At 36.2% G+C, this 24,040-nt stretch overlaps 2 protein-coding genes and 1 non-coding gene across 3 annotated transcripts; 2 read left to right on the top strand and 1 right to left on the bottom strand.

Annotated features, from left to right (window-relative positions):
* The first annotated feature begins 596 nt into the window (after window positions 1–596).
* On the top strand, window positions 597–703 carry LOC125592085. The gene has a single exon (XR_007327935.1). It is a non-coding gene; the product is annotated as a small nucleolar RNA R71 (small nucleolar RNA).
* A 12,800-nt stretch (window positions 704–13,503) lies between these two features.
* Window positions 13,504–20,092, top strand: LOC106368317 (ABC transporter C family member 10). Its single transcript, XM_013808240.3, has 11 exons — window positions 13,504–15,618; window positions 16,077–16,397; window positions 16,467–16,553; window positions 16,621–17,202; window positions 17,285–17,449; window positions 18,101–18,395; window positions 18,473–18,687; window positions 18,756–19,061; window positions 19,367–19,430; window positions 19,507–19,746; window positions 19,825–20,092. The coding sequence occupies exons 1-11, from the start codon at window positions 13,651–13,653 to the stop codon at window positions 19,935–19,937; spliced, it is 4,356 nt and encodes a 1,451-aa protein (XP_013663694.2). The 5' UTR covers window positions 13,504–13,650; the 3' UTR covers window positions 19,938–20,092.
* LOC111198255 (probable receptor-like protein kinase At2g42960) lies at window positions 19,972–22,963 on the bottom strand. Its single transcript, XM_022708380.2, has 8 exons — window positions 22,480–22,963; window positions 21,390–22,069; window positions 21,200–21,304; window positions 21,006–21,128; window positions 20,747–20,917; window positions 20,536–20,665; window positions 20,258–20,467; window positions 19,972–20,187 (listed from the first exon to the last, which is right to left on the bottom strand). Exons 2-8 carry the CDS (start codon window positions 22,028–22,030, stop codon window positions 20,074–20,076), a joined length of 1,494 nt encoding a protein of 497 aa, XP_022564101.2. The 5' UTR covers window positions 22,031–22,069; window positions 22,480–22,963; the 3' UTR covers window positions 19,972–20,073.
* Window positions 22,964–24,040: the final 1,077 nt, after the last annotated feature.

The following is a 24,040-nucleotide window of genomic DNA, read 5'->3' as shown; positions in this document are numbered from 1 at the left end:
CATAACCAACATGCTTCTCACTTCTAGTCTGAGACTCCAAGATTTGTTTCAGCAGGGTGTCAGTGCTGCTCTCTTGAGGAGCAGAGGAACCAGATGAGGGGTTTTGATGAGGTTGATAGCTGCCTTGCTGGTTGTTTCGAGGCGGATAACCACTCTGTTGGTTGTTGGGATAGGATTTCTGTTGGTAGTTGTTGTACTGAAAGTTGGGCTCTTTTTTGTACCAGCTACCATTGTTGTTGATGAAACACAGCTCTTCCTGACCTTCCAAACCCTCAACCTCATGGACAACAGGTGGTGTATCTTGGCTTGGGTTACCAACAAAGTGCAGCTGCTCTTGTGTGGCTTTATCAGCAAGGAGGATGTCTATCTTATCCTGTAGAGCTTTCAACTCCTTCCTCGTCTGCTTATCATCTGTTCGACTGCTTCTGTCGTGGTCTCCACTGTAGACTGCATCACTCTTTACCATGTTGTCAACCAGCTCCTCTGCATCTTCCTCAGTTCTCCCCAAGAAGAACCCATTGCTAGCTGTATCCAGTCTGGCCCTGTACTTAGGAAGAGCACCACGGTAGAATGTGCTCAGCAAGCTCTCCTTAGAGAAACCATGGTGTGGGCATTGAGCTTGGTAGCCCTTGAATCTCTCCCAGGCTTCACTGAATCCTTCCAAGTTCTTCTGTTGGAAACTGGAGATCTCATTTCTCAGCTTAGCAGTTCTTGAGGATGAGAAGAATTTCTCCAAGAATGCTCTCTTGCACTCATCCCAAGTGGTGATAGAGTGGCTGGGTAGAGACTTCTCCCACTGACGTGCCTTATCCCCCAAAGAGAAAGGGAATAGCTTGAGCTTTAAGGCATCTTCGGACACACCATTGGTTTTTGACAACCCACAGTAGCTGTCGAACCTATCCAAGTGATCAAATGGGTCCTCCAGAGCCAAGCCATGATACTTGTTGTTCTCGATCACGTTGAGGAGTCCTGACTTGACCTCAAAGTTGTTGGCTGCCACAGCTGGTGCTCGGATTCCGAATCTGTGACCATGTATGTTGGGGCGGTCGTAAGTGCCAATGGGTCGAGCTGCCCGCGGTTGGTGTTCTGCCCCTTGCGGTGGATCTGCCATATCAATATCCAAGTGGGCCTGGTGTTCTTCTTCTCTTCTAGCTCTAGCACACTCCCTCTCAAAAGCTCTGATGTCTGCTACTATTGGAACTAGGTTTGATGGACCCCTGCTCCTCAAGTTCATACACCTGAAAGTGAAAGGTAGGTGAAGAAGAAGAATCAGTAACAAAACAAAATTAAAATGACTTAGTCTCAAGCAAGTGACTAAATCTCAATGTTTAAATCTACTCAGAATTTGGCAACGGCGCCAATTTGATGTTAGGAGTTTTCAAGGCTCCTAAGACAAATGTTGTAGTATAGTGATTGTCGAACCAGTTCTGAGGGATATCAAAGCACTGAGAATGCAAGTACTCACTTAATCTAAGTGCAACCAATGATTTAGATGGGTTTTAAGCTATGACTAAAACTAGAAAGCAATAACAGAATGATACTTCTTGACTAAGGGAAAAGAGAACTCATGGGCATAGGGATTAGACCTTGGGTGATCAAGTATCGAACTAAGGATGGCAAATGATCAATCAAACTATCAACCTTAAGCCTAGACACAATTCTAAGCAAGCTCTATGTCTAGATGAATGCTCATTTGCTAACATATCTCAAACATCAAATGTCTTTGGTTGAATAATATGAAAGCAATCATTACGAACAAGTCTATTAGCTATCTTAGCATCTTTAACAACAAATGTCTTTGGCAAAGTATACTAAAAGCCTAGGAGAGTTGTCTCAGGCATTTCATCAAACACCTTTTGGGTGGGAAATGCCTATTGATCAACTTTTGAGTGGCCAACTCAGAAGATGCATTATGAATACTCTACTAGCAAGGAACAAGAATGATCTACACTAAAACATCCTAGAACTAACCTAATCACCCTTGATCTCCCTAACCCATGAATTCAAAAGGTGATTACTCACTAATCTCCATGATTCCTCTTAAACCCATATTGGATTTCAGATTAATCATGTAGAGAAAATAGATAAGAAATCAACAAGAACACAAGAACATAACAATCAAAATCCAAGAGATGAACTTCTCAAGAGAGTTTTTGTGTATTTCTCAATAGATCCAAAGATAATCTCTCTGGTGGCTACCAAAGATGTTTAAAACATAGGTTTTAGAAATGTAAAACGTCCAAAATAAATTGCAAAAAGGTCCTTGAGAATTCATGATTTTCGGCAGCAAAATAACGCGGAGCGACTTGCAGGTGTCGCTCCGGAAGGTCGCTCCAGGGCCGATTTTTGGTGTCTCCGGGCGAGAGGTCCCGAGCGACTTTGGTGTGTCGCTCCAACGGGTCGCTCTGGATCGGGAGCGACCTTGATAGGTCGCTCTGAGAGGTCGCTCCAGGGTCATCTAAGACTGTTCGGAGTGACGAGAACGCGAGCGACTTCATGGCGTCGCTTTAGGAAGGTCGCTCTGAGAGGTGGGACACAGCGACTTCGTGATGTCGCTCCGGGAGGTCGCTCCCATGCTCTGCTCGTTTAATGATCACCTATTTCACCTCCTTCGAGCTCCAAATGCATCCAAATGTCCCTAAGAACTCCATGTGGCACTCCAGTACCTAATAGAGACTCATGTATGCAAAATGCAACCTAAACATGTCTAAATCCTAATCTCTATGATGAAAATGCACATGGATGAATAGATAAAACAATGCAAATATGCAAGATATCACGTGACAAATATACTATTTTATAGTGTATTGGTTCTTTAACCAATGTATCAAGATTAGTTCCTCCTAGTTGAGTAGACTATAGACTAAAAAGACACTAAACACATTATCTGACTAGCCAATAAGTCACTATTATAGTTCTTCATAGTAGTTGTTGGATCACAACTTTTGATGTACAATGAGTTTACTTAGTAATATAAGGTGTTGCTGCCAATGAATAATGTTTTTTTTTGTAACAACCGACGATGAATAAGGTTTTTTTCATTTTTTTGGTCAAATTCAATGAATAATGTTTCTATAGATAAATCTCAAGGTTACTAGGTTTATTTGGTTTAATAACCCGTATGATATCACCAGTTTGTATCTTACTAGTTGATATAACTCCTGAATTTTCTCCTTTTTTTTTGTAATTATCATAATCTTTGCTTTGTTAATGATTTGACTTTTTCAGGATTACGTGTTTGGTTGGACTAACTTTAATACGACCTGTGAAGCCTTACAAAAATATGTAAACGCTACGTGATTAAAGTAGATTGCAAATGGTACGACACCGAGGGAGGAAAACGAAGCATATATAAAAAAAACGAGAAGTCTTTTTGAACAAACAACATATGATACGCTTGCTTGGAGTTTTCTAGGCGTTTAGCAAACTTTTACAAAAACTTACGCACACCATCAACATCAATAACAAGAAAGAAGAGAGAGACAAGACTAAGACTAACAACCACGGCTTCGCTAATCTTCTTTTCAAACTGGGAAGGTGTTTCAAAGAAGTCCAGTTGTTGCTGAAGTAGAGCACACATTAGTAGATGATAAGGTGATCTTATCAGAAACTACTCGGATCTTGCACTTGGTTGAGGTTACTTTTTCAAGCATCTGAAAAGCTGATGTAATCTATGGAAGACATAGCGGCGGGATCAAGACTTTAAACGCCTGAACAAAAATCACATGAATTCAATGGAGTCAGAAAAAAGTTTGGAGCAGAGTTGTAAAAGTCACTAAACACTAGCAAAAGATTAAAAGTTTTATAACCTTGATATATTTTAAACGCAGAAGCGGCCGTGGAAGAAGATGGCAATTAGGGTTTTATAGAAAAAAACATGGACGAGTTCTAACTTCTAACATAACATTTGATTATGTATCTATTTGTTTGAGCGTAAAGTTGTCCCAGTTAATATTTTATTGTTTAACTTAACTTTTGTTCATATCCTCTTTGCGTTCAGACACAGAAGATTTGTTCATGCTTCCAGGCAGCAGTGTAGATGTAACGTTGGTCAAAACTCCATATCTAACAAGAGCCGCTCTCTCTCTCTCTTATCTCTTCAAAATCTTTTAGAGAGAGACGGTTCGTTATCAATCGTCGACTTCGGCCAGCGTTACGACTCCCGTGTGATCGGGCTTTGTCTCCGGCAACGATGGCTCCTCCAGCGTCGCTTGTCCGGCTTTGGTCTCCGGTGTCAGACCTTCTCTTTCGGGGTTGACGGCTGGCTTCTCGTTTCCGAGCTCTCTATTGGGCTTTCGTTTGGCGTTATGTTGGCCCTCTTATGTAATTATTATGTAGCCTTCGGGCTTTAAGTTTGGAGGGGCATGATGGACCTTGTCCCATATTGTAATCTTTGTTTAATAATATTACCAGCGAGAAAAAAAAAAGATGCAACGTTGGTCGGCGTACACTAATTAGTGCGTTAACTGTACTATTATTTGCAAATTCATTTTTCCGTTCTAGCTTTAGCGTTAAAAGTTAGAAGAGCTAAAATATAATATATTTAATGATTTTTACATATAATTTATTATATATAAAATAAATTTTATATTAATTATATTAGATTTTTAGAATAAAAAAATTCTTATATTTTGTGTTGTTATTTTGAAATAATATTTTTATTATAATATATAGAAACAAAATTTATATTAATAATACTAAATTAAAAAAATAAGATAATTTTTATATATTATGTTGTTTTCTTGAAATAATATTTTTATTATAAAAAATATTAAAAATTAAAAATAAACTAATATATAAATAATTTGACGTGATTTTAAAAATTTAAAAGCATAAATAATAATTTTATATGATTATTTTTAAATTAATAAAACATAAACTAATAAATATACATAAGAATAATATGTTCGCATATACGGGAAAACGCCTACTGGATACATTATTAAAGCGTTTTTAGATTATTATTTTTCCAAAAACGTCTTTGGCGATCAGAAATAATTTATAAGAAAAGAAAAGCCAATAAAAACATGTTGTTACTCCCAAGACCTTTTAATCACCTGGGCTTTCTAGAGAGGAACTTTCTCCCTCTACTTTACCTCGAGTGTGCTGAACTTTTCACTCAACATTACTCCTGAACTTTATTGCCTCGTCTTGTTAAATTATCCAGTAAAGCAACCCTTCAAGAAACTGACAATTGGATTCGAACTCGAAGTGTATGTTACACGAAATCTCCCAAACTCAACGGCTACGAGGAAAACTGGATGAGGAATATTTCATCATTAAATGAAATCAGATGGGCTTTATTAATATGTTGGGCCTTTGGACCTATAATGTAAAGATATTTAAAATACAATCAGAAAGTTGACCGACAAATATACTTTTTTGAACCGATGAGGGTTAGAGAAATGTTTCGTTAATTCGTCTTTTTTTTTCTTTTTGGGCAACAGGATTTAATTGTTTTCAACTTATTATTTATCTTGTGCTGATGTTTATATGTTTTTTTAATAATTAATGATGATGTTGACAACCTCAGAAAATTTTAGTTTTTAACATCATCTGCAAAGTTATACGTAACCTCATAAAAATAACATTTAAGTATGTTTACTTGTGGTTTGCAGTTATCTATTTTATTAAACTTGTATTTAATTTTGAAATTATCGTGTGCTCGTTTGAATGTCATAGTAATACATCACCAACAAAACATAAATGTAGAAAAAGCCAAACTCTAGCCTAGGCCCAATTTTTTAATTAATAATTTAGTACAAGGGAATGCACTTGTAAAGATTTCCAAAGAATTTTTCTTGGTTTGAAACCAAAACACAAAAAAAAAACTTAACCAGTTACACTACCACTCAACTATCCCCACTTTCGTTTACAACTTCTAAGTCTCCTATAGATTGAAAACATTCAGCAATAAACCGGGAAGACATATTCAAAGCGGTAGAAGATATTTTGCTACTTGACCAGCATTATCAACAAAAAAAAAATATCAATTTGATGAATAGCATAAAGATAGTAAAAGTAACTTTTGAATCAATTCTATAGTACCAGTTAAAAAAAAAAATCAATGCTATAGTAATTTGTATGTTGCTTTTTACATAAAGTACTTATATAAGTTTTTATCAGTTGAGCGAGTGTCATAAGCAATATTTGTTTTTTCAGCATAACTATAAATTCCATAAAGGCTTAATATGTATAATATTACATACTCATATATAGTGTGTAGTTTTGATAGAAAATGATCAAGCATGTGTTTTCCAATGCTATATATATGTAATAAATGTGCAGTGTGATTAGATTGCCAAGTGCCAACAATGAGACATGCCCAAACTTCTCCTGCGATTGAGAGACCTTTATGATACTCAAAATAAAATAACAATGAAATCAAAGGCAACACATGGACCTGAAAATAAAAGGCAACAAAACACCTACACACGAAAAGAAAAGAGAAAAGAAAGTTGTCTTCCAAAAAAGTAGGATTTTGACGTAGCAGATGACGTTGTAAAAGAAACAGCCAAACAATTTCACTTTTTTTTTAGTGGTAACCAGAAGTTTGTCGTCTATCTCAGAGAAAGCAGAGCGCTTGCTTCAGCTTTAAGCTTTAGCTTTCTTAGGAAAAAGGTCAAAACACTGTCGTCCGTTACTTTTTCGTTTCCCATCTTGTCATAATGTTCATATCATTCCATGTACTTATAACGAAAAACAATAATTATAAATTTATAATTAGTACTTCTAACTTCTAAGGTCGTAAAACGTAGACCTTTATATTTTAAATACATAGTTTCAATATGCATCGTAGTATTTCGTTTATAGAAATGATCTACTATGTATATCTTCATTTGTTAATACATGATTAGTAAAACCCAAACTTTTTGTTTTGTTTTGATAAAGATAAAGCCAATCGTTTTGAAGGTTCAGTTACTTTCTTACAAAACGTAAGTTGTAAATGTGGGCAGCTGCCAAGTATAGATCACAATTATTAGCCGCTCTATGTAACTCATGAAAGTTCGATTATTATTATTGTTTACTTTTTCGTGATTTTATTTCACTTTTGGTGTTTTATGTTAGTTTTATTTTGGCATTTCTAAAATCTGAAAGAAGCAATGCTGCTAGTAATATGAAACAAGAAAATACAAGAGAAATCTTTCTTTCTTTTTTTGTAAACTAAATACAAAGAAATCTAATTGGTTGTTTATATACATTACTAGTCAAAATGATATCGTAATGGAATAATTTACAGATGTTTTAGCAATTTAGCTAGCTAGTTGCATCACATCTCTTACCGTTTCTCTGCATGTGAAATAAGAAAAGGTAACATGTTTAGCTCTGGTGATATAGAAAACAGAAGATAATATAAATTTTGTGTGTTTTGTCTTGTTTCAAGGTTGATGTCAGGCTTGTGAATTTAAGTATTTAAACGTCTAATTTATGTATTGTTATGAATAACGAGATTGAGACAATTTACTAAAGATTTTACTGACCTTATACATCAATTAGTGCTTATGTTTTAAATGTATGCGACCTCAGCTCTATCGTCATAGCTTACCGATATCTACCATTAGTATCTGCATTAAGCCTGTATCAACATTGTAGAGACACACCATTAGCTAAGCAACCAACGACTCCCACTTGTAAATAAATAATTTAATTATTTCAATGTGTATTATATGCTTCCGGTTTCAACTTGATCTGACCTCAGATCGAGAAGACGTGCACATGCGAAGGTGCTACAAAAACACAAATGGTATGACTGAGAATTTTATAATTATTTGTCTTGCGTACCCCCTTCAGATTCTCGAAAGTGTCAACAAATTTTACAATCAGATTCTTGAAAGTGTCAACAAATTTTACAAAGCTTAGGTTAAGAGATACACACATACGATTTGGAGATATACACATACACCTTTAGCCATGGCGATACTCTATATATTATTCACGGAACTTGCCAACTGTCACATACTATTATTCATAACGTACGTACGTATACTATATAACTCTATAAATTATCGTTATTTTATGTGGAATTTAGTTATGAAAATAAATCAACTAGATTATATAGCTAAGCCTATTTGTTGAAAAGAGGGCGCTAGCTAGGCCTATGAAATGTTTCGTAATACTTGTCCAGTTGTCCCAGTTCTATAGAATGGAAAGCTATATTCAAGTTTATTTCTAATGTAACCTCCACATACTTGCGCAAAGGTGAAAGGTTAATTACCACCTGAGACGGATCCGAATATCCGGAAAATTTAGGATATCCGGATTTGGATCCGAATCCGTCGGATCCGTAGATTTAATATTCAGATCCGGATTCGTGGTTTTCGGATATCCGTCTCTATATTCTATTATCCGCAGATATCCGGATCCGGATCCAGATCCGTAAAATTAATTATTTTTTTATAAAAAAATACTACATTTTTAAAAATAACACATCAATTAAATATTTATACAATATTTATAAATACATATATGCCTATAATATTGTAAAAACTAAACATAATATTATAAAATTAATTTATATGTATAAATATTAATATATAAAATGTAAATATTAACGAAATTTAAAAATTTAATATGTTTTAAAAATACGGATCCGGGTCCGGATATCCGGACCTAAAAATTAAGATATCCGGATCCGGATTCGGTTTGGACGGATCCAAAATTTTACTATCCGGATTCGGATCCGGACACTCCAGATATCTTATTTTTGAAGCGAATCCAGAACGGATCTCGGATCGAATCCAAATCTTGGATAATATGTCTCGGACCTAGGACCAACACTGTATTAATTTGGTCAACAAAAAGTACCAACCTTGTAATGTTTATTAATAAAATGGCTTTCCTGGTTACTTTTAGGTCGAGCAGATGATTTCATAATTTATTACGAGTAAAACAGAACTATAGAAGGAATGTCTGGCTTTGAGTTTTTTTTCTTAAATTCGTTCACGTGATGTGATGACCCTCGAATTATTTTTATTTTTATTTTTTGTCATCTGATATTTTATTATTCAAACATAACTTAACATTTTAACAAAAGATTACAGACCTTGAACACACAAACTAAAACTAGAAAGTGAAAACACAAGCCGGCGATTAGAAGAAACACTAATCCCAGAGACATAAGCCGGCAACTGATAAATAATCAACCCCAGAGCCAAAATGATCATACGCAAAAGCCTTAACTACCTTAAATGAGATTCAGAACTAGTCAAAAAGAGACAACATCAGCCCGTTAGCTTATAATTAACCGTTGCTGTGTACAAGCTTTCTACGTGTTTATGTTTTATTGACATCCTTCAAAATCAAACCAACTTGCCATTGATCTTTGAAGGGGACCACCACGCGCCAATCCTCCACTGTCTCCTCTAGATCCAGCTATGACTCGCCACTGGACTCTGAAAAGGCTCACCTTGCACCTTCTACACGCTTCCACTCCATTGACTCCCTCCAGATCTAACCGAGACTTGCCATTAGACTCTGAACGAGCTCACCACGCTCTTCTACACGCCCCTACACCAGAGCAAACCAAAACAAGCAGCACCTAACACGATCGAACTCAACAGAGCCGGTCACTATAAACCAACCACCATATATCACAGATCTGATGAGATCAGGTTCTACGGTGTCCGATCTGAAACTTCCGGCTTCAATCCGACAAACTGAAAGCTAGGACCAAATTCGAATCCATCTACGCAAAAAAGAGACTAAAACAAGCAATAAAAGACATCCATCTTCTCACGGTAGCAGCGGCAAGCCGCCGCCAGCCGGAAAAGATGGATAGACGACAATGCCTTCTTCTTTTTTCCTCGCTCCCGACTTTTTTTTAAGTACTATTTTACCCTCGAATTATTAGTTTGGTATAAAATATTTCCGTAAAATTTACTGCGTCCACGTTAAGATTTCATAGATTTTTTTGATTTCACAGGTTTAGATAAAATATAAACTACATATGAACTGGCCAATGGATTAATTATGAAATTATATATAATGATTCATAGAAATTAGATTATAACCCATATTCGCTATACATATATTGTACTTAAAAATCACAAACAGTTAATTTGGAAGCAAAAGTGAGTTTGAGTGGCTTTCTATGCATGGTATTTCCACCAAACACAGAATATGAAGTGCAAGACCATTGGGTCACGTACGATAGAGAAGTTAAATGGGAGCTAGTAAATTAATGCTCCTGGAACATATAGTGCTACTAAATACATGTAACTGATCAACATTTCGAATCCATACTAAACCAGAGCTATGCCAAATTAATAAGTTACATGCATGTGTACTGATCAATATTGAAATCTATTTTGTTTTGGTTATTAACTGATACAATTAAAACAAACTAGTAACTAAAATCAGAATTGAACACTTCACCTAGCTAGTATCTATACTCGGAGTTGGCGTTATGTGGCCGTTTATATCACAACAAAGGCCCTGTTCGTTTGTAAATCTGGAAGATGCATCCAGATGGTCCATCTAGATGTCTTATCCAGATGCTCCATTTGGGTGTTGTTCGTTTCTTCATTTCGTCCATGCATCCAGATGAATCATCTAAATGCAACTATGTTTGTTTGCTTTTTATTTTATAACTTCCATCTACATCCAGGTCGACTTGTAAATAAAATGATTAAAATATAATTTTTTACGTTTTGGCGGAAAAATAGCATTTTTACGGTTTTGGCGGAAAATATTTTTGCGGTTTAGACGGGAAAAATGTGTTTTGCGGTTTTGGCGGGAAAAATGTTTTTGACGGGAAAAGTTTTTTTCCACGTTTTTGGTAGGAAAAGTTTTTTTTCGCGATTTTGGTGGGAAAAGCATTTTCGCGATTTTGGTGGGAAAAACATTTTTGCGGTTTCGACGAGAAAATACATTTTTCGGTTTTGGGTGGGAAAATACATTTTTCTGATTTTGGCGGGAAAATGCGTTTTTTTTTATTTTGGCGAGAAAATGTGTTTTCCAGTTTTGGCAAAAAAATGCGTTTTTTCGGTTTTGGCGGGAAAATTCCGTTTTCTGGTTTTGGCGGGAAAATTATGTTTTCCGGTTTTGGCGGGAAAATTGCATTTTTCTGGTTTTAGCGGGAAAATGCGTTTTGCCGGTTTTGGCGGGAAAATTTCATTTCCCGGTTTTGGCGGAAAAATTCGGTTTTTCGGTTTTGGCGAGAAAATGCATTTTCCGGTTTTGGCGGGAAAATTGCTTTTTTCCGGTTTTGGCAAGAAAATTGTGTTTTTCCAGTTTTGGCGAGAAAATGCTTTTTGCGGTTTTGGCCAGAAAATGTTTTTTGGAGTTTGGCGGGAAAATGTGTGTGTTTTGGGTTTTGGCGGGAAAATGCGTTTTTGAGGTTTTGGCGGGAAAATGCATTTTTGAGGTTTTGGCGGGAAAATGCGTTTTTTTTTGTTTTGACGGAAAATGCGATTTTTTCGGTTTTGGTCGAAAAGTGCGGTTTTACTGGTTTGGCCGAAAAATGTGTTTTTATGGAAATGTGTGTTTTACTTTTTTTTTGCGGAAAAACGCTTCTTGCGGTTTTGGCGGGAAAATGTGTTTTTTTTTGTTTTTGCGAGAAAATGCATTTTTTTTTGTTATAGGAGAAAAATGTATATGCAAAAAAAAAATAGAATTTAGGGTTTGAAAATAAAATTTTGATTTTAAAAGGTCATTTTTGTCATTTATTATTTTGGACTGAACTAGATGCATCTGCTTCCATGCACCATCTGCTTCCAGATGCACCATCAAGACTCACCTTCGTTTAGGTGAGAATTTGAGATGAGTTTTTAAAAATTCAACTGGATGATACTTCTGGATGTAGCAATGCACAAAACGAACATCGATTTGCATCTTCACCCAAATGATCTATCTGGGTGAGCAAACGAACAGGAGCAAAGACTTTTTTTCACTTATGTAATCTTTGTAGTTATTAGTCAACAAAGAAAAGTAATGGTTGCATAAGGAGGCAGGAGATAGATTCTTTACTAATAAGTTGAATACTATTTGATAACAAATTGTGAAGAGTTTTAGTTCGATTTGAATCTGACTTCCGTGAGCTTTGCTATCGTTACACCATCACGAGACATGTTTTCTTGTGGTGCATGCTTTCAGATTTCAATCTCATAATAATGCGATTGAGATCCCAAAAAAATACATAACGTGAATCTCAATTTATAAAATATTATTCCACTACATAATGTCTTGTTGCCGGTGTTCTAAAACTGAGCTAGGAGTTAGGTAAAACTGCACTGGGCGTTAGGTCACTGTATAGCACCTAGCTATATAGGTGGACGTCTAAACAAAATATATACAAATATATATTTACACGAAATATAAGTATAACTTTAATATATATATATATACAATATTTTTGAAAAAACTGAACATAAATATATTTTAAATTCAATTTTATATATAAGCATATAGTTTAACAAATATAAATAGTTTTAAATTATAAAAATTAAAGTCATTTTAAATATATAAAGATGATAAATTTAAAATGATTTTGCAACAATTATACTAATATCTACAATCATATAAATACATAAAATAAGTAAAATAATATAAATAATAACATTAATAATATAATAATAATATTAATAGTTTATTTTTTGAATATTAATACTTAAAATCTGCCTAGGCGTCCGTGTAGAGCGCATAATATCTGCCTAAACGCTGTTATTCGTCTGAATTATATAAATCCGCATAAAACACTGTATAACATAAAAATAATATATTTGGCTACCGTATAGCGCCTAAACGCCGCTTAGGCGTCTCGGTGACGGGGAATCGTTCCTTGATAGGATTCCATTCGTAGACATTTTATCGTGTTATATAGCAATTTATTGTGAACAGTAGACGAACTTTTTTTTGCTTTATGTATCTGGAACAACAGACGAACTTAACCGCTCACAAATGATAATATTTAGAACAAAAGCAAAATACAAAATTAAATTCATAATTTCCCATATATAAAGTTATTTTATTTTATATTTTATATATTTAAGTACAAAATATAACTATCAATAAATATTATCGGTTTAGTAACTAAATCACTTTAAATAGTTTGTTAATTATTTGTTAGCAATGTTTGTTGTATACTCTAATAATTAATTTACATCTTAAAAATAATAAAATTAGCTAAAAATAATTTTGTAAAATTGATATGAATACATTTGTGTAATCAGTTGTTATTATAAATCAGAAATTGTAAGACGTACACTTTTTCACGGTAAGAACTATATTCTCCATTTCAATAGTATAGATTCATGTAACCGAGAAAAGAGTGTCAAAGTGATAAGTAAAACAAAGTAAAATTTATATAAAATGACATATTAAATATATTATAGAAAAAATTTTCCTTGGATATATCTTTGAAACGTCAAATATTTTCCACAACCGAAAAACAAACTAACGAATATATTGGTTAAAATAAGGAAAAAATATTCCCTTTTGTTCCATTTAATAAATACATGTATTTCGAGTTCTGCAGTTTTAATCATTTTTTTTTTTTGTAAACTACTGCAGTTTTAATCATGAAACCTAGCAGAGAAAGAGAGTCCTATTTTCTTACGTATTCTCCATTCTCACAGACTTTTCAATAAATCTTCTTCATCTTCTCTCTTGTGATTTTTCTTGATTAGGGAGAAAAGAAACAATAAAACAGAAATGAGCGGAAAGTTCTGGACCTTGTTCTGCGGGGATCACCACACATCAAACTGCACTCTCCAGTTTCTGCAAACATGTTTCGGCATCACACTCTCATTCATAACTCTCTGTATTTGCTTGTTTCACAAGGAACCTCCCAAACATAACCACCGGTTCCATTGCCTTCGTCTCGTCTCTGCTTTTTTCAACGGTATCATCGGATCTCTAGATTTATTTTTAGGGGTATGTGATTTACTAGAGGACCCAAACAAGCCCTTAGTTCTCTGGCTAGTGATCTCTGTTCAAGGCTTTACATGGCTGTTCATCAACCTAGTTGTATGTCTTAAAGGAACAAGAATCAAGAAACCTTCGTTGAGATTGTTGTCTGTTTTCTCCTTCTTCTATGCTTTGGTCTCAAGCTGTTCATCTGTGAACAATGCTCTTTCTTGTAAAGAAATAGACTTTAAGACGGTTCTTGATGTTTTGTTACTACTACCTGGTTCAGTGTTGTTACTCTTAAGCGCATATAAAGGCAATAGATTTGAAGATTCTGTTGAGAGCAGCTTGTATGAGCCTCTTAACGTTGGTGGGTACAATGAAAAAACTGATTTTGATAAGGTCAGCGAGTTTGCAAGAGCTGGCTTGCTCAGCAAGTTATCGTTCTGGTGGTTGAATCCTCTGATAAAGAGAGGGAATGTTAAAGACTTGGAGGAAGAAGACATACCTAATCTGCGCGAGGAAGAGCGTGCGGAAACTTGTTACTCTTTGTTCGAGGAGAATCTCAACGACCAGAAGAGGAGAGTAGGCAACTCTTGTCGGCCTTCTATCTTGAAAGTGACTGTTCTTTGTGTCTGGAGAGAGATTGTGATCTCTGGCTGCTTTGCTTTCATGAAGATTGTTTCCGTCTCATCTGGTCCTTTGCTTCTCAACGCTTTCATTCTCGTTGCTGAAGGCAACGAGAGGTTTAGATACGAAGGTCTTGTGTTGGCTGTGTCGCTCTTCATAGCGAAGAGTGTTGAGTCTTTATCCCAGAGACAATGGTACTTCAGAAGCAGACTTGTCGGTTTACGCGTGAGGTCTCTCCTCACCGCAGCTATATACAAGAAACAGCTGAGACTAAACACCTCTTCGAGACTGATACATTCAGGGAGCGAGATCATGAACTACGCGACCGTCGATGCTTACAGAATCGGTGAGTTTCCGTATTGGTTTCACCAGCTTTGGACAACAAGCTTTCAGCTACTAATAGCGCTCGGGATTCTGTTTCACTCTGTTGGTGTTGCTACGTTTTCAGCACTAGCTGTGATAGTCCTTACTGTTCTTTGCAACGCTCCAATCGCCAAGCTTCAGAACAAGTTCCAAAGCGAGCTCATGACCGCTCAGGACGAGAGGCTCAAGGCGTGCAACGAGTCTCTCGTCAACATGAAGGTCTTGAAGCTATACGCGTGGGAATCACATTTCAAGAAAGTTATAGAGAAGCTTAGGAACACAGAGTTGAAGTCTTTGAAGGCTGTTCAGATGAGAAAGGCTTACAACGCGGTTCTCTTCTGGTCATCACCGGTCTTGGTCTCTGCTGCAACGTTTGCAACTTGTTACTTCTTAAACATTCCGTTGAGAGCAAGTAACGTTTTCACGTTTGTAGCGACGCTGCGTCTGGTGCAAGATCCAGTGAGAATGATCCCTGATGTGATTGGTGTGACGATTCAGGCTAAAGTTGCCTTTAGCCGTATAGCTACGTTTCTTGAAGCTCCTGAGCTTCAAGGTGGGGAGAGACGGAGGAAGAAGAGATCTGGAGGTGATCAAAGCGCTATTGTGATGAAGTCTGCTAGCTTTTCATGGGAGGAGAAAGGTTCAACAAAACCAAACTTGAGGAATGTGAGTCTTGAGGTTAAGTTTGGTGAGAAAGTGGCTGTTTGTGGTGAAGTCGGGTCAGGAAAGTCGACACTCTTAGCTGCAATTCTTGGTGAAACTCCATGTGTCTCAGGAACTGTAAGTCATTGTTTGATCTAGGCCCAGGATTTTGAACCGAACCGAAATTTCGGTTAGAAGTTTGGTTCGATTCCGTAGGTTTTCTAAAAAAATATGGTTTTCAGTTCAGTTTGGCAATCAATTACTTCGGTTTTCTTCTTTAAAAAAATATTCCCAAACCATACCAAAAACCCGAACCGAACAAACCGAATTTAACCGAAATTATCCAAAATTTTAACAAAATTAAACCACAATCTAACCGAAATCAAAATTTTTGGTAGGATTTTCAAAAACCGAACTAACCAAATACCGAACCTAAATTTATTTTGGTTAAGTTTGGTAAGATTTATGTTGAACCGAACTAACTGAAAACCAAACTACCCAAATGGAATAAACCCGAACTAAACCGAACCCGCATGCCTAGTTTGATCCCCTCTTAAGCTTTATAGATTCTAACATTGTTTGATATCATTCAACAGATAGATTTCTATGGTACCATAGCCTATGTTTCACAAACAGCATGGATTCAAACGGGGACAATACGAGAGAACATTCTCTTTGGTGGTGTAATGGATGAGCATCGTTACCGTGGGACAGTTAAAAAGTCTTGCCTAGACAAAGATCTTGAGCTTTTACCTGATGGAGACCAAACTGAGATAGGTGAGAGAGGTGTTAATCTAAGCGGAGGACAGAAACAGAGGATTCAACTCGCTCGTGCACTTTACCAAGATGCTGACATCTATCTCCTTGATGATCCGTTCAGTGCCGTTGATGCACACACTGCTACAAGTTTGTTCAAAGTAAACTTTTAAGACTTCACATTGTCACTTTCTTGGAGATTTTTTGAAGCTAATGAGATGTGATTGCAGGAATATGTTATGGATGCTCTTGCTGGAAAAGCTGTGTTACTTGTAACACATCAAGTGGATTTCTTGCCTGCTTTTGATTCAGTCTTGGTAACTTGACCTACAAGTTTTTTTTTTTTAAGTTTGTCTCGTTTGCTAACTGTACTTCTTTATCTAGTTGATGTCAGATGGAGAGGTCACTGAAGCTGATACTTACCAAGAACTCCTAGCAAGAAGCAAAGACTTTCAAGAACTTGTGAACGCTCACAGAGAAACTGCTGGTTCAGAAAGAGTGTTTGCGGTAGAGAACCCTAGCAAACCGGTTAAGGAGATCAAGAAAGTACCTTCTTCTTACACTCAATCCAACGTCTTGAAACCGAGTCGTTTAATCAAACAAGAAGTGAGAGAGAAGGGAGACACAGGGTTGAAACCTTACATACAGTACTTGAATCAGAACAAAGGCTACATATTCTTCCTCATAGCGAGCTTAGCTCAGGTCATGTTTGGACTTGGACAGATTCTACAAAACTCTTGGATGGCTGCAAACGTGGAGAACCCACAAGTTACTACTTTGAAGTTGATCTTGGTCTACTTGTTGATTGGACTGATCTCAGTTCTCTGCTTGCTGGTTCGATCTGTATGTGTTGTGGTTATGTGCATGCGGTCATCAACTTCTTTGTTCTCTCATCTTCTAAACTCTCTTTTTAGAGCGCCTATGTCGTTTTATGACTCCACGCCTCTTGGACGGATTCTTAGCAGGGTAAGTAAGTGGTGATAACTTGATGAACATTAAAGTTTGTTTTCTACTACTTTTAACTGTGTAGTTTTGTGTCTTTTTGCAGGTGTCATCTGACTTGAGCATTGTAGATCTTGACGTTCCTTTTGGTCTGATCTTTGTGGTTGCGTCTACAGTGAACACTGGTTTTAGTCTTGTAGTGTTAGCTGTTGTTACTTGGCAAGTCTTGTTCGTGTCTGTTCCAATGATTTATCTAGCACTTCGTTTACAGGTCAGTTCTTTCTTCCTTCTTAAGTTACTATTACGCATGCGCATGGACATATTTATCCGGAACCAAAAAACAAGTCAAACCGAATTGAAAACAAGGTCCGGGTTCGGACACTAGGAATTATCCGAGCAGATCCTTTTTTTTTAAATCGAAAACCAAAATCAAACCGAGAATTGAATGAGTATCCAAATATCTATAATGTAGTTTATATATCTATAAATATTAACTATATCTCGTTTTAAAATAGAGAAATATACTAAAATACTATTCATAAACTGAATTATCCAATAATAACCATAATACCCATATAGTTTATCTAATTTTTTTCTGTAATCCTGAGAAACCTTGATATTTAACCTACAAAATCCGGATTATGCATTTTTAACTTGAGTTATCAGAAAAACTGAACCGAATTAGCTTCGATTTTTGTTCTCAAACCTTGTTATCTAAACCGAACCAAAAACTGAAATAACCCTACCAAATTTCTTAAGTATCCAAACGGATGATTGATCCTATATCTCTAGAAGTGAAAAAAACCAAAAATCGGATACCAATACGGATACCCAAGCCTAGTTACTATTGACAAATCATGTTTTCTTGTAAGAACATCCCGGTTAAGAGTTTCTGTAATCTTATCTTTTAATCCGTCTGCAGAAGTACTACTTTCAAACAGCAAAGGAGCTAATGAGGATCAATGGCACAACAAAGTCCTTGGTGGCGAATCATTTAGCAGAATCAGTAGCAGGAGCAATAACAATAAGAGCATTTGATGAAGAAGAGAGGTTCTTCAAGAAAAGTCTCACACTCATCGACACAAACGCTAGTCCTTTCCTCCACAGCCTTGCAGCTAACGAATGGCTGATCCAGCGGCTTGAAACAGTCAGCGCCATTGTTCTAGCCTCCACTGCTTTCTGCATGGTTTTGCTCCCTACAGGCACATTTAGCTCCGGTGCGTGAATCATCATCAGAAAGAAACATAACTTCAGTACTGTCTTCTTAGTAATAGTATTGTGCCGTGTTGCGCAGGGTTCATCGGTATGGCGCTGTCTTACGGGTTATCTTTGAATATGGGACTTGTTTACTCTGTACAGAACCAGTGCTACTTGGCTAACTGGATCATCTCCGTTGAGAGGCTTAATCAGTACACTCATTTAACACCTGAGGCTCCTGAAGTAATAGAAGAGACGCGACCACCTGTTAACTGGCCGGTCACAGGCCGAGTTGAAATCTCTGATCTGCAGGCAAGTCAGAGTAAATACATTATTCATAAAAATGAGATTAATATTCATCTTATTATGTTAATATACAGATAAGATACAGACTAGAGGCCCCATTGGTTTTAAAAGGAATCAGCTGTGTTTTTGAAGGAGGACACAAGATTGGTATTGTTGGTAGGACTGGTAGTGGAAAGACAACTCTGATCAGTGCTCTGTTCAGACTTGTTGAGCCTGTTGGAGGAAAGATTGTTGTTGACGGTGTTGACATCTCCAAGATAGGAGTTCATGATCTGAGGTCAAGGTTTGGGATCATACCTCAGGATCCAACTATGTTCAATGGAACAGTGAGGTATAACTTGGATCCTTTGTGTCAGCATACAGATGCTGAGATTTGGGAGGTAAGCCAAACTAAAAACTATGTGAAACTATGAACTAAAGGGCTGAGAATGTTCAATTGGAATTTTGGTTCGTTTTTTTTTTGGTTTATAGAAATTAGCTACCATATTAATAACATATCTACTTGAGTTTTGTTTGGTTTATATACTATCGGTTGTTTGGTTTATTCGGTTTATATACCAAACAATATCCATATATTGTGGTTTCTTAAAAATATCTTTCCTTCGCTAAATCCAAACTACTTTCTCTATTTTGGTTGGTTCCGGTTGAACACTCTAGTTGAAATTAATGTTTTTATTACACGCAGGTTCTTGGGAAGTGTCAGCTGAAAGAGGTAGTTAAAGAAAAAGAGAACGGTTTAGATTCACTAGGTAACAACATAAACCTTTATTATTACTCAAAAGTTTCGATGTTTTTGGTGACAATGATGATGTATTTTTGGTTTAGTTGTGGAGGATGGATCGAACTGGAGCATGGGACAGAGACAGCTGTTCTGCTTAGGAAGAGCAGTTTTGAGAAGAAGTAGAGTATTGGTCTTAGACGAAGCAACTGCCTCTATAGACAACGCCACAGATTTGATACTTCAGAAAACAATAAGGCGAGAGTTTTCTGATTGCACTGTCATAACCGTTGCTCACCGTATCCCCACCGTTATGGATTGTACAATGGTTCTCTCCATAAGCGACGGTTTGTTGTTTGCATCACTTCAACTCCTTTCTTACATAGTTCTTTGTTCTGAATCTTGAATCTTGTCTAACTTATTAGGACGCATTGTGGAGTATGATGCGCCGATGAAGTTGATGGAGAATGAGAACTCATTGTTCGGTAAGCTTGTGAAAGAGTATTGGTCTCATTACCACTCGGCTGACTCACACTGAGTATGTGCTGCTGCTATGATGTCAGACATTGTTGTTGTACAACTCAAATCTCTTACTCGGTGGATGACTATATTAAAACAAGTAATTAACTCAAAACAATAATTGTATGATCAAATGTTTTCTCCTATTCATGAGTTTACTCAGGTTTTGTAGTATGGTTGTTCTCTGAGTGCTCAGGCCGTTTGCTTGATACCTCCATTGTCTCCACAATCTCCATACTCGCTGTTCTACTCTTTCTATTCCTCCTCTCCTACAGAAAGATAACACTCGTTTATAAGATTGCTCTAGATTAGGACCAGGTGTTATTATTAGATACATACCTCACGAAAAAGTTGGTCATCGGATTCAAGCATCCGCACAACCTGGCTCATTTTGGGTCGTTTCTCTGACTCAGGATCTAAACATCTCAGGGCAACAAGAAGTGCACGTTTCAGGGCACGTGTAGCTGGTTTTGGTTCAATCTTTGGATCAACAACCTCTTCAGCTCTTCTTGTTCCAACCATCATCTTTAACCACTCAACTAAATTCACCTGCCAATGACAAGCACATGTTTCAGCACCAAATTAACATTAAAAAAATTCAAACAAATTTATTCTACCTCATTAGCTGGACGTTCATAATCAACTGGATCTCTTCCAGTTACAGCTTCTAGAAGCAGGACACCGAAGCTGTATATGTCACTCTTCTCGTTTAATAGACCTGTATTAGCATATTCAGGTGCTACATACCTGACACACATACACATGACCATTCATAAGAATGAACACTGTTCTCATCATTACCAAAAAAGGTTTAGATTCTAGACTTACCCAAAAGTGCCCATGACTCTAGTGGTTATGTGACTCTCACCAGAGTCTAAGAGCTTGGCTAACCCAAAATCTGAAAGCTTTGCGTTGAACTCATCATCAATCAAGATGTTGCTTGCTTTTATGTCTCTGTGTACTACTTTTGGTTCTATAGCTTCATGTAAATAAGCAAGCCTGTAAAATTGTAATGCAGACCATGTTACTATCCCCTTTCAGAGTTACATCTAATATTTGAAGCAAAGAGCACATCTTAACAACTTACGCTTGTGCAGTACCAGTTAAGATCTTCATACGTGCCTCCCAAGTGAGAGTTCTATGTTCCCCTACGTCTCCATGTAACCATTGTTCTAAGTTACCACTATTCACATACTCATAAACAAGCATCCTGCATTACATCAATAGAAAATAAGTTCATGGGAGCATATTATGACTGATAAAGAGGCAAATGAGACTCACCGATGAACACCCTCTATACAATAACCTAGAAGCCTTACAAGATTCTTGTGCCGTACATGACCAATAGCCTCAACTTCAACTCGAAACTCCTTCTCAGCCTGTCCCCTGGAGACAAAATTATAATAAGATTACTACAGAGAGGTACAAAGGAAGCAAATAAACATTTGATAATCCCCAAACAAACACTTACAGATTGTTCAGAAGCTTCTTTACAGCGACATCATTACCATTGATGAGAGTACCTTTATAAACCACTCCATAACCACCCTCACCGATTACATTCTCAGGAGCAAAACGGTTGGTGGCTAGCTGAAGATCCCTAAGAGTAAACCAGTGTCCCCAACCAAGATGAGATATCTCCGGCAAACCAACCAAAGGAGATGCTGTTACAAGGGAACCCTGTCTCCAAGCCGTTCCAAAGCTTCCTTCTTCACCGGAGTGAGAACTGTAAGCTCTCTCGTGATGATGCACAGAGCTACACTGACTTATGCTATCATTATCGCTAGACTTGGTTCTCCCCAAGTAAGCCATCATCTTCCCTGAGCTTCTATCAGTCGGTTTATCAGCAATACATAAATTTTCACTGTGGTTTTGAAACCCAACTCTATCATCAACCCTTATATCTTTCGCCACGCGTGGTATTTGACTGAAAGGCAACAACTTTTGAGATGATTTGCGGCGGAATGCAATCCATACGTATAAGATGAAGAGAACCAAAGCCACGAATGTGCCAACCACAAAACAAACCAACACCCACAGTTTCACATCAGTCAAGCCAAACAAAGAGATCTTCTTTGACATTTCATTACTCAAAGGACTCTCAGATGACATCTTTTAGTCCCTTAACTCACACCTTTCACAAACTCCCACCTGCAAAACAAGAAAACACACTTAAATTAAAATATCTCTGACTTCCACAAATCTTACAAGTTATGTGGGAAAGTAACTTCTTTTTTTCAAGCTATTTCCTCAAAACTGGGATTCACTGACGAATGTAAGAATCTAAAATTGGCAAGTAAAGCTGTCAACCATAACAACCTTGACTAGAAACAAGACACATATGAGTCGAGACAAGAGCACGCGCAAAATCAGCAATTAATTGCGGGCATATCAACAAACAGGTTATGTGCATTAAATTTCTAACCTTTATCACCAAACTAAACTCCACGGCAATTAAAAAAGGAAACCCACTCACAGCTCTTTAACCCATTGGATAAAAGAATCACTTATGATTGAAGCAAAGAGACATTTATATACATTAAGAATCTTTTTTTTTTTACCTTAGAATGTAGCGACAAAGCTCTTGACTTTTCGATTAATCATCCGCTTAAAGAATAAAGGTTCCACCTTTCTTTGATTTTGTAGCAAACCCAAGTAGATATGTGAAGCTAATGGTGAATTGCAATTGAAGTTTGTCTCAAGATTTTAAGCTTTTGAGCCCACCAAATAAACCCAGAAAATGAACTTGATTTTAGGTAAATTACAACAAGGAAATGGAAGAAAGATGGAGTTTTTAGTAAAGTGTTTGAGTAATGGAAAGTATATAAGATACACAAAAGGGTGAATGTATGTAAATAGAGATATAGGGTTTGGAGATAAGTAGGAGTTAATGAGAGGTCAAAGAGAGGAAAAGAGTTGGGTGAGATTGTTGGTGAGTCTGTTCTGAAGCTGGAAAGAAAGCTTGATTTTTGCAATTTGAAGAAAACAAAACAATGAGAAAAGGAAAAGAGAGAGAGAGAGATCAGTGAAGGGAAAGCAAAGAAGGTGTATCTTTTGACAACTGTGGCATTTATAGCTGGATCAAGAAAAATATTTTTAATTTAAATTGCATTTATAAAAGTAACAAATGAAATAAAATATGGAGAAAAAAAACCCAAATGGATAGAGATGAAAGAGAACACAAGTACAGAAGGTATTCACTGTTCACTTATGCAGGCTTTGGAATTTTTTAGGTCCTTGTCTTCCTATGTATGCCTAATTGAATGACTTCTTGATTGACTTGAAATTCAAACAATATTGATTTTTAAATACATAATGTGAAGAATTTATCATAATTTTTATTAATATTTTTTACAACAATTCTACAACTACTATGATTTGATTTGAGATTTACAGATTTTCTGGATTCTAAGTTTGATTTTTTTTTTTAATATTTTTGTCAATATTTTTAACAAAGACTGAAAATTTTATATAGAGAAGGCTAGAAGCTAATTATTGTAATTTGTAAATTGTATTAATACCTTTTTTTATTAAAAATGCAGATCTGAAATTAATAGTTCTGTATTGAAAATATTTTCTACTATCAAGTTTGATTTTCCGTACTTTTTGGGTCAACATTTGCTGTACTTAATACTCTCAGTCAATAATATTTAAAAATGAAAGCAAGAAAAGAAAACTCTAAGAGCACATTCTAGTCTTTATGAATTTATGTATATGATTGCTTCTATGAATCACATTATTAGTATTTTGTTTTTATATGTTATACAATACAGTATTTGTCACATGCAAGAAAAAGCCAAATGATAAAGAAAATGAAGTTTCATCACATACCACTCGGACATTTAATTGGTGTTTCAAACAAAAACTAGAAATAAATATACTAGATATATTAATACTAATTTAATCATTCAAAACAAGTCAAAAGAATTATCGAGTTCTCATGATGTGCATCAAGAATTGAGGGTCAATACATATAAGTTCGCTGAAAACAGAAGGACAAAAAACAAGTAAAGAAATAAAATTGCAATAATGAAAATGAATGATTGTTCTTTTTCAAATTTAACAAAGAATATTTTTGTTCTTTATTTTTTTACAAAAGTGATCAATATTGTATATTATTAA

This window comes from Brassica napus, chromosome C8 (assembly GCF_020379485.1).
Source record: "Brassica napus cultivar Da-Ae chromosome C8, Da-Ae, whole genome shotgun sequence".
Lineage (NCBI taxonomy): Eukaryota > Viridiplantae > Streptophyta > Magnoliopsida > Brassicales > Brassicaceae > Brassica > Brassica napus.
The sequence above is the reverse complement of the archived record's forward strand: the minus strand, read 5'-3'. Positions and strand labels throughout refer to the sequence as shown.